An 11674-nucleotide genomic window follows, 5' to 3' on the forward strand; every position below is an offset into this window, starting at 1 on the left:
TTTATGCACAGCATAAAATGTCTCAACAATGTCATGAAAACTCATCAGTATCAACAACAAACAAGTCGCGTAAGGCGAAATTACTACATTTAGTCAAGCTGTGGAACTCACAGAATGAAACTGAACGCACTGCATTTTTTCACAATGACCGTAGTCCGCCGCTAGTGCAAAAGGCAGTGAAAGTGACGAGCCTGTTTAACACGGTAGCGGTTGCGCTGCGCTGCATAGCACGCTTTACTGTACCTCTCTTCGTTTTAACTTTCTGAGTGTGTTTTTAATCCAAACATATCCTATCTATATGTTTTTGGAATCAGGAACCGACAAGGAATAAGATGAAATTGTTTTTAAAACGATTTCGGAAATTATAATTTTAATCATAATTGTTATATTTTTAATTTTCAGAGCTTGTTTTTAATCCGAATATAACATATTTATATGTTTTTGGAATCAGAACATGATAAAGAATAAAATAAAAGTAATTTTGGATCGTTTTATAAAAAAATAATTTTAATTACAATTTTCAGATTTTTAATGACCAAAGTCATTAATTAATTTTTAAGCCTCCATGCTGAAATGCAATACCAAAGTCCAGGCTTCGTCGAAGATTGCTTGGCCAAAATTTCAATCAATTTGATTGAAAAATGAAGGTGTGACAGTGCCGCCTCAACTTTTACAAAAAAACCGGATATGTCATAAAAGACATTTATCGAAAAAAAGAAAAAAACGTCTGGGGATATCATACCCAGGAACTCTCATGTAAAATTTCATAAAGATCGGTCCAGTGGTTTACTCTGAATCGCTCTACACACACACACGCACAGACAGACACAGACACACACAGACACCACGACCCTCGTCTCGATTCCCCCTCTATGTTAAAACATTTAGTCAAAACTTGACTAAATGTAAAAAGAGGCAAATTATTAGATGCAGTATTGCCAACATGCTTTTAAAAATAAATTGCCTTGAAAAACCATCCAGTCTAATACAAACTCGTAGCTTTCATAAGCACCCTCACCAACGCCCCTCCTTCCTGACCTCCTTTCCACAAATGACAACAACAGCAATACATCACAATCATCACAATCATCACAATAATCATCATCATCATCATCATCATCATCATCATCATCATCATCATCATCATCATCATCATCATCATCATCATCATCATCGATAATAAAATTGTTCCATCCACAAAATTCATGTAGTAAAACCATATTGATCATCATGAATTTGTTAGAAGACCATAATATACCCGTAACTGTTTTCCAAACAGTTGACTTAAAATTTGTCCATAAAAAGGCAACATGCATCAAAATTCAGACCCGGTCAACTGCTCCTTCTCAAAATCAGCAATAAAAGTTAGGAAAACAGTCTTATACTGGTGTAATGCGAAAGTTACTGGGAAAAAAATCCATAGGCATAGTACACTAGAGTTTGCTGACTGTAAATTTCAGCAGAATGACTTCATTACAAGAAACTACGACATAAAACACATGTAGATACAGGCAGTAATTGTGTGTGTAATATTATATATATACAAGACACTGGCTATCTTATCCTAAAAGTATAAAATCTGTCTCTCCTCAACAATCGGAACCAGGTCACAAATTATGCCCTTTAACAGCAAAGGTTAAAATGCCTGTACAACACATGCACAGTGAATGTACTGGAAATGAGTTAAAGAAACGGCAATGCATCTACTTTTGCTACTGTTATATACATTATTTACTTATTTGTTTGTTTATTTATTTATTCATTTTTCTGCTAAAAATACTATTGCCCTTGCTCAACTGAAAGTTATCAGAGTAAAGTAAAAAGCAGTACTGCCTTGGATTTCACAATAGCCAAGGGGGAGGGAAGGGGATAGCATAGCATAGCATAGCATAGCATAGCATGTTGTCCGTTTCACAATAAGCTAAACTCAGTTTCTTCTGATCCACACCAACCAACCGTGCCTCAAAAACAACCTTGCCTTGTAAAACTTGTCTGCATATTTTAAAATCCTGAGACACTCAGACCTAACCCCCACACCCTCCACACCCCCCGCACCCACCTCCCCCGCACCCACCTCCACCCCCACCACAGCCACCCCCACCGCATGCACCACAGCCGCCACACCCACCGCAACCCCCTGCGTCTCCTCCATCTGCCCCTCCTGCCCCTCCCCCATCCCCACCGGCGTCAGCGACCCCCAGATCCCCGGCTGCCTCCTCCCCTCCCACCTCTCCCCACTCTCCTCCGATTCCGTCCGTAACACCGCACTCCATTCCTTCCGGCACGACGACCTCCCCAACATACACCCCATAGCCGCAAGCGCTTTGCGGGTTGTTTCGAATGTAGTGGTTGGAGGGCGTTGCCATGAGAAACCCTGCGGCCATCATGAAGGTCATGTCCTCGGACGGCACGTAGCTGACCTGGCGAGAGCCGCGGGAGGCGGTGGGTCGCAGCGACTGGCCGGGCGTCCAGGCCTTGGGGCGCGGCTGACACAGCACGTGCAGCAGAGACACGCTGAAAGCCAGGGCCAGCTTCTCCGCCACTTCCCCGCTTCCTGCTGCCACCTGTGGGTACACGGTGGGTGGTTACACAAGACATAAAATCATTTATTGTCCATACAATTAAACTATGGATGGAAAAGTGTGGTTTGTCTGCTCTTAAACAACCAAACATGAAAACAACCAAAAGATAAAAATGTACAAAGTCAAAACATCCTAAGTACTTAAGACTGTCACGCATGCCTACACACACACACACACACACACACACACACACACACACACACACACACACAATTTAACATACGCACATATTGAATAAATGTTGGTCGGGTCAAAAAAGGCAATTGGAAAAGGCTCATGACAAGCTTTTGCTTTTGCATGGAGTTGAAAGTACTCAGAAACTATTTACCAGCTTAACTCTACTTGCATGTGCATTTTTGGATGTGTGAGCACATTTGTGACAGCCTTTGGGGGAAAAGGGGTAGATTAGACACAGCACACTTTTGAGTTATGCGCTGAAAACCGTCAGTATTTGAGCATTCTGACTCTACAAGATCAAATCTATGAACATGCAGAATGGGACTTTTGTAGTCAGCTTTTTATACTTTTTTTTCACACAACAAAAAACATAATTTAAAAAAAAACATTTTGCTGATTTACTTTTTTTTTTAAAGTGTGTGTGTGTGTTTATGTGGTAAGTGAAGTTCCATAGTAAATTACTTTGTAAATTGTGTGGTAGGGGGTACATAAAGGGGGTAACATTCAGTGAGGTTTAGTGTGTGATTGTGTGACAGGGTGTGAATGTTGTTTTGATTTCTTGTTTCTTTGTGGCGGCTTTTATTTTTAATTCTTTATTAAAACAAGGTTAATTATCAGTATATTAAAAATATAGCACTTTAGTCATCAAGTCTTATGTGTGTTTGTGGTAGTTATTAGTAGTGCAAATCCACATGTATGCATTATTAGTATGAATCTACGTCTTTTGTGTATGTGCTTAGCCCGCTACGAGCCGATGAGGCGGTTGTAAGAAATCGGGCTGGTTGGGGATTTTGGGGGGCCGGTTCAAATTTTGACTTACCGGCCAGCCCCCCTGGCCGGTAGCAAAAAAAGTTAAGGTACACCCCTGCAGCTGCATCTTGGCTTGTTCTAAGGATGTGTATCATCTTTTACTCCTTTATAAGCTTTTTTAAGTGGACTAGAATCTGCACTGGGTATTTTCCCATTGCTTTTAAAAAACTGAGAAACAGCACTAAAAATGTGTTTGCCATGCTCTCACAGTAAGGGAGATTGCAGAGAAATGTCAAGTAGATTTACCGGGAATCGCTCCACACACATACACACCGACACATGCACACACAAACACACACCGATGCATGCACGCACTCACCCATACGCGCAAGCACTCCCACAAAACCTGACTAAATGTAAAACGGCAAAGAAGAGCAAAAAACAGATGAAAAAAAAGAGAAAGAGCATGAAGATGATGACAATAACAACAGACGGAGAGAAATAAAATACCTCGATGGCACCATTGCTGAGGTTGACAGTCAGCCCGTCACAGGTGAAAACAAACTTCTTGTACAGGTAGGGAAGCTCCATGCTGCGCCACTGGCCCTCGTGGCAAAACCAGACTCGAACCAGTAGAGTCCCAGAGCTGCCCGGCTGGCCAGGTCTGCCCCTCTGGTAGCGAGTGCCTGCAGGGACAGGTAGGGAGTTGTGATATTGGTATAACTACAGTGATACTGTGGGAGTCCTCTTCTAAGACCTCCAAATATGTGACCCTCCACGACGGTATGAGTCGCATGTCACCTTTGCATGATTTTCATATTTTTCCATTTTCCTAAAGAGTTCTTTATGCTCTATCCAGTGGTGAAAACCGTTTTAGAAAAGAGCGAAAACTGTTTGAGTTATAAGCCTGTGACTGAGGTGAACCTCACACTGTTACCAGACACTCCCCGGACTTATATTAAGCCCAGCGCAGAACCGCGCGAGGTGACATGCGACTCATTTCGTGGTGGAGGGTCACATGTGAGAAAATCAGGTCTTAAAAAGGAGGGGATTTTAAAATGGGGGTATACTTGCAGAGGTTATGAACAGAAAGTCGGAGAAAACAAGGTCTTAAAAGGGAGGGAGTCTTAAATTGGGGGGTCTTATGAGAGGGGTTCCACTGTAGCCACAGTGTGAGGTCCCTCTGATGACAGGACGCCTCCCAAAAAAGAACACTTTTTGTTATCCCTTTTCTAATATCTTGACTAAAATGTACAAATGTATGTTTGATCATTTTACTATGTAAAAATGTCATCTGTGATAGATACAGTTAAAGTGGCTTAAAACCTACCCTTGCGACCACCTCTCGAAAGCCACCATCTGCTAACCGTAACATTGACAACTCTCAAGGATCCCAGACAAATTTGTCTTCTATAGATACAATTCCAAAGTGATCACCTGTCTATAACAAACACTTTTGGTCGGTCCCTTGGGGGGGTCGTTAGAGACAGGTTCGACTGTATCTTGCTGACTTACCTGCGACACCGGGCACCCCTCTCTTGTAGCCTTTCCACCTGCCGACAACAAAGGCCCAGTCTCCAGTGTTGTTCTTGACCACCACAGCACGCTCCCCGGCCACAGGGTTCAGGTACACCGCTTTCTTCGGGTTTTGCACCTGAGGATAAAATACAGAACACGCCCCAAATGTAACAATCTTTTAGAGCAAGTAGGACCACCTCAGAAAATGGTATCATATTTAATGCATGCTGCATTACATACACATCAGAGTTAGTTGTTCGCCCCCGATCGCAGGAGTAAAGCCGATCGGAAGCGTGGAACATGCTCCGGATGTCGTGAAAAGCTTGTCCCAGGTAAAGAGGCTTTAATTACTCTTCCAGACCGCTGAAAATCCTGACAGATTTATTTCCGGAAAACGTCTATAATTACCAAGAGATCAGTACACAAATACATCTAGGCAAGCAAAACAGACCTGTTTATAGTGATAATGTCACCAACCTGTGTAGGAAGAGGCAAGGTATCAGAGCCGACCAGGTGAGCTACAGCAGACATCTTGTCCTGGTAAAAGATGTGAACGACAGACTGCAGCAGGGGCAGACTGTGAATGATGCGACAGGTGAACATCACAGCTCCTGTGTGATTCACCAACCTGAAAAAAAATGAAAAAAAAGAAAGTTTTTTGTGAAATTGTAAATTCAATTTGCAGCACTGCACTAGACTTTCTTTCTTTATTTGGTGTTTAACGTCGTTTTCAACCACGAAGGTTATATCGCGACGTGGAAAGGGGGGGAGATGGGATAGAGCCTCTTGTTAATTGTTTCTTGTTCACAAAAGCACTAATCAAAAAATTGCTCCAGGGGCTTGCAACGTAATACAATATATGACCTTACTGGGAGAATGCAAGTTTCCAGTACAAAGGACTTAACATTTCTTACATACTGCTTGACTTAAATCTTTACAAACATTGACTATATTCTATACAAGAAACACTTAACAAGGGTAAAAGGAGAAACAGAATCCGTTAGTCGCCTCTTACGACATGCTGGGGAGCATCGGGTAAATTCTTCCCCCTAACCCGTGGGGGGTCTGCACTAGACTTACGACACTTAAATTTGTCTTATTTATGAGTAATAATTAACATATATCTACATGTATAAACTTGATTTTTTTTATGACTGAACTGTTACTGTTAGTCACAATCTGTTTTATACATGTTCATAAGCACTTTAGCTCTCGTTAACAACAATAAAAACTAATTTTGTACAAAAAGTCCAATAATGCAATATGGGCCTAATTTCTCATGCACTATCACATATATATATGTTGACCCAGCCGTTGGCAGGATTCGACCCTAGACCTTCCCCTTTGAAAGCTGAGGCATTGCCACTGAGATAACACCCCCATTGCCTTTTGAAACAACAGCTGCATACACGCTAACTAAAAGTAAATTGACTTAGTGACTAACAGTAACACTCAGACTTCTTCTTCAGCGTTCCAGAATTTTTTCTGGTTATGTGTGAGCTCGTTTTGCCCATTTGGGTTCCCCACACTATACTCTGAGAGCATAGTCAGCTTCACTCCGCTTTCGGTGAGTAGGCATGCTGGATGGGTATTTTCATGTTTCCATAACCCACCGAACTCCGACATGGATTACAGGATCTTTTCAGTGCGCACTTTGTCTTGTGCTTGCGTGTACACACGAAGGGGGTTAAGTCACTTAGCAGGTCTGCACATAAGTTGACCTGGGAGATTAGACAGACAAAGAAAAAGGTTAAACAGTGTTGCGCTGCTTCCCGTGTCACTGCACAAATTTACCATTACCAACCTGTGCGAGGCAACTTCACACTTGTTCTCTGTTCCGGGTGGAAGGTTTCTCATGGGCACAGGCCCCCACATGGACTCTATGTTCTCGGGCATGACGGCTTGTGAGAAGTTTGACGCCTGAAGAACCAGCAAAATGGGGCCACGCTTGGGTGGACTCAAGTGCGCCTTGAAATTCAGCTCTGACTGATTGTCCTGCAAATTAAGAGACAGAAAAGATATTTACTTGATGTGTTCATAATACCCAATATTGACGGATTGTGTGATATCTTCTGCTATGGTCTGTTGAGACAGTGATATCAAAATTGAGACTGGAGGTCGAGATTTTGATATCACTGTCGAAACAGACCAATACTAGCAGAAGATATCCTCACACAGTCAGTCAATGTTAGATATATATTGCTAATTCTCTGGACATTTTGTATTTACTGTAAAGAAATTACAAAAGCATTTGTCTCAGTTTTGGCTGTTCCGTATATCTATGTATATACCTCCCTCTGATTATTATTTCTTTTTGTTCATTCTTTTCTTGTACTTTTCAGTATTTCCAAATGTCTTTTCTTTCAAAAAGTCTTTAGTCACTTGCTCAACTAAATTCTGGGATCATTACATCTATACGACTTGTGTCTGTGTGTGTGTGTGTCTGTCTGTCTGTGTGTTCGCGATGCACGCCCAAGGTTCTCGATGGATCTGTTTTAAATTTGGTGGCCATATTCAGGTACACCCCAGACATAACCTGGTCGATGAGATATTTCAACACGTGCTCTCAGCGCGCAGCGCTGAACCGATTTTGGTTTTTCTGTTCATTTCACCATTCCCAGCAAATCTTCCTTATCTTCTCCAGTGTTTTCAGCGTTTCTCTCCCTTCCTTCGTGTGGCGTCAATCCATATTCCCGTTACTACGTTTTTTAGAATGTCACTGCACGTTACTATTTTTAGAAGGTCTCCAGTGTTTTGCACGTTTATCTCCCTTCCTTCGTGCGCCGGCAAAGCCGGTGTCACGATTTCATCTTTCGCCTGTGTACATATTTCCCCCTCGATATATACTCAAGACTGAAATGTTGTTTCCTCGTAAAATTAAGAAGTGAAATTATTTATGGACGAAAAGCATGTCAGTTTCTTGCATGTGAAGAAAATTGGTGGTCAAATTTAATAGATTTCACCCCCAAAATCAAATTCTTCGAAAACGTGTACTGAGTGGTTACGTCCCTTGAGTAAGAAGGAAAACATTTTAGGATGAATCAAATTTCTAAGTTAAATAAAACAAATTGGTTGGACAAATTTGGCCCCATGAATGTAACTTTGTAAGGTACACAAGGTCGCTCATCAGTACTATCGAAGGGTGTATTTTTTGTTCAGTGTAGAGTTTATACTAGATCAACAAGGCCGAGAAGCGAAATATCAACACGGCGAAAGATGAAAACGTCACACCGGCGTACCCGGGTCCCAGGCGCAGCCGGGTATTCGGCTCTACTTCTTCCCGGCGAAGCCGGTACCCGGCGAAGCGGGTAATCATCTAGTTTTCATATTTGTTTGTTTTTAAATTTAGGTGTTTTTGTTTTTGAAGTGGGGAAGCAATAAAGAGGTCGTCGATATCAAAACTGATATTGACGGAAATGTCGTCGATATCTCTTTTACAATGAGCTCAGTTTTGCCCAATTGACCAATGGAAATCCACGTTACATATGAAATAGCAATATTCTACCATAAGGCCTAAAAAAAAAATAGGTGTGGTTACGGTAACCCGACCTACCCTATTTTTAGGGGCCGATCCTATAACTTTTTATTACATTTGTCAAAAAAAAAAAAAAAAAAAAAAAAAAAACGAGTGCAAAAAACGCAATGAAAGCGAAAGCGCCCGAGTCGCACACTTATTTCCCTGTCAAGTAGGTTTAATTTGTACACATTAGAAAAAAAAGTTAAAAAAAAAAAAGTGATTGCCTACCTACCTACCCTATTTTTTGGGGCTATGTTACCGTAACCACACCTATTTTTTTTTTGGCCTAACAACTGTTCAGTCTGCAAATAAGCTTCGACAGCTTCAACAAGTTTACCGAGTATTGGACAAAAAGTTGTGCATTGAAGTGCTCAATACATGTAAGTTAGTTACTTAGTATTATAGTACAGTATAAGTAAGACCACCAACAGTCTGACATAATCCTGACATAATCAAATCATAACTCTTGGAGGAAAATTCTCAAAATGGAAGTAAATACACACATTATAATATAAACAGAAAATCAGACATTGAAAAGCAATGCCTAAAGTTTAATATAAAACTAAAAAGGGGTAAAGTTTTTCATTGTTTAAATAAACATAATTCTAAACAACGGGTTTCATTGTACATGTTCTACTACTAGTACATGTTTACATAAATTATTAATATCCTAACTTCACCAATATATATACCTACCTGGCCTAGCGTGACAGACTTCTCCAGAGAGGTTGGTTGGTTTGAATTTGAAGCGTTGATGATGGGTAGAAGGTTGAACTCATTCTCCGCAATCACCATCTTGGATCCGAAACACGCAAACCCGGACTGCTCAATCACACGGAACTTGACGCAGTTGACGTCTTTGGTGTCAAAGTTCACTTCCGCAACGTTCTTCTGCTGCCATAGTGGCTCCCCTTGCAGTGTGGCGAAAGCTGTTTTGATTTTGTTGTTGGCTGAAGTGTATAGTTTGAGCTTCAGTTTGCCATTCATCTGCGGTATGTTCTTCAGTTCAATACGCTCAAAGCGCACGTGGCAGGACTTTGTGGCCAGGTCATAGTAGTGCTGAGTGGTCATGGTGTACAGTTTGCCTTGAGGGGGGTCACCGCGATACATGGCCCCATAAAGCATGAAGTTCTCGCCGAACGCACCCACCCACAAATCCTGTGTCTCCTTCTGCGAGGTGTTAAGCCTGGAACCGTCGCTGCGGTCGTTGACAGAGTCATCGTGAGGGAAGGGTTTTCCCAGGAAGGTCATCATGTCTGTTTTGTAGAGCAACGGGTGCAGCATGTGTGTGTGCCACAAAAGGTCGATGTCGTAGCAAGGCACGATGAAGAGCGAGGGGTTTTGCTGCTTCAGGTAGAGAAACTTCCGGTAGCGTCCCAGGCTGTAGTTCAAGAATTTGGCGTCGCGGTAGTGGGTCAGGCTGACCTGGTAGTAGAACACTTTCTGACGAGCAGCAGCCGTGAGGATGTCGTAGGAAATCTGTGACGTCACTCCAGAAGCTGAGTCGGCACCAGCGCTTCGCTTCAAATCCACCTCGAACGGTTCGTTTGGGTACTCCTCCTGCCACAGATGCTTGCTCTTCAGGATCCTTTTGTTCCTCTCTTTTTCACTGAACAGCTGGTGATCCACCACCTTCCCAACCAGAGCGGTACAGTCCTGCTGGTAGGCCACCGGGGCCAGTAAATGGCAGTGCCACACCCACTCAACATCCAGCGGCCCGGGAAGTATTTCTGAAGCATGTTTGGCAGCAAGGGGTAGCCACAGGCGCTCGTAACGATCCAAGGCCTGCCTGAGAATGGCGGGGTCTTGCAGCTTGGCTTCGTCAGAGACCTGCTTGAGGAAAGCCAGCTGGTGGGCTGCACCCTGCACCAAGTCCACACTCATCGACTGAAGGCGTGGATCTGCCGCCATGTCTGAAAATGAGGAGGTTAAGGCTTAATTAAACCAAGTCTACACACAGCGACTGAAGGCGTGGGTCTGCTGCCATATCTGAAAATGAGGAGGTTAAGGCTTAATTAAACCATAGACCATTTATCCTGGACCGCGAACTAGCTCTCTCTCCGCTCTTTCTCTCTATTACGAGGTAGCGGCCTCTCGCATTTAGGAACCTACGCTTACAAGCCTTTCAGAAATCAGGGGGACGTGATATCCGGTGTCGATTGTAAACATGGACGAAGTTGCCGAGGTAAGTTCTGTAAATGCTAAAATAAACTCAGCAAAAGTGCATATTATATGGAACATGTTTTTCGATGAGTTTTGTTAAGTTTAGTTTGGAGTTTTGGAAAATCCAGTTCATTGTCACCTCCCATTGTCACAAATAACTGGAGCGTGCTTTCTTTTCACTGTCTTCGAATCTCTCGCCTTTCAAACCGGACCCGACGCGCCCCTGAAAGTCGAGAGTCGTAACCTCGAAGGGTCACGTGACGAGTTGGCGGTCCAGGCTATTTGGTCTATGATTAAAGCAAGTCTACACACAGCGACTGAAGGCGTGGGTCTGCTGCCATATCTGAAAATGAGCAGGTTAACTTTAAGGCTTAAAGTTAAAGTTAAACCAAGTCCACACTCATCGACTGAAGGCGTGGGTCTGCTGCCATATATATATCTGAAAATGAGCAGGTTAAGGCTTAAAGTTAAACCAAGTCCACACTCATCGACTGAAGGCGTGGGTCTGCTGCCATATCTGAAAATGGGCAGGTTAAGGCTTAAAGTTAAACCAAGTCTACACACAGAGACTGAAGGCGTGGGTCTGCCGCCATGTCTAAAAATGAGCAGGTTAAGGCTTAATTAAACCAAATCTACACACAGAGACTGAAGGCGTGGGTCTGCTGCCATATATATCTGAAAATGAGCAGGTTAAGGCTTAAAGTTAAACCAAGTCTACACAAAGAGACTGAAGGCGTGGTTCTGACGCCATGTCTAAAAATGAGCAGGTTAAGGCTTAATTAAACCAAATCCACACACAGCGACTGAAGGCGTGGGTCTGCCGCCATGTCTGAAAATGAGCTGGGCAAGGCTTAAACCAAGTCCACACTGAGCCACTTTAGGCGTGGGTCTGCCGCCATGTCTGAAAATGAGCAAGGCAAGGCTTATAGAACTTTATAAGACGAGACTGTACGTGGGAAGGTACTTT

The 11674-nt window shown here is 42.8% G+C and overlaps 1 protein-coding gene across 1 annotated transcript in view; it reads right to left on the reverse strand.

Annotated features, from left to right (window-relative positions):
* Window positions 1–17: 17 nt before the first annotated feature.
* LOC138964402 (uncharacterized) overlaps window positions 18–11674 on the reverse strand; it is a 12440-nt gene continuing 783 nt past the window's right edge. The window contains exons 2-7 of the mRNA XM_070336344.1: window positions 9241–10457; window positions 6832–7022; window positions 5505–5655; window positions 5025–5163; window positions 4020–4195; window positions 18–2564 (exon numbers count right to left, since the gene is read on the reverse strand). Coding sequence (XP_070192445.1) covers window positions 2025–2564; window positions 4020–4195; window positions 5025–5163; window positions 5505–5655; window positions 6832–7022; window positions 9241–10455 — 2412 coding nt within the window. The 5' untranslated portion in view covers window positions 10456–10457 and the 3' untranslated portion in view covers window positions 18–2024. The remainder of the gene's footprint in view (window positions 2565–4019; window positions 4196–5024; window positions 5164–5504; window positions 5656–6831; window positions 7023–9240; window positions 10458–11674) is intronic.

This window comes from Littorina saxatilis, linkage group LG4, assembly GCF_037325665.1.
Source record: "Littorina saxatilis isolate snail1 linkage group LG4, US_GU_Lsax_2.0, whole genome shotgun sequence".
Classification (NCBI taxonomy): domain Eukaryota; kingdom Metazoa; phylum Mollusca; class Gastropoda; order Littorinimorpha; family Littorinidae; genus Littorina; species Littorina saxatilis.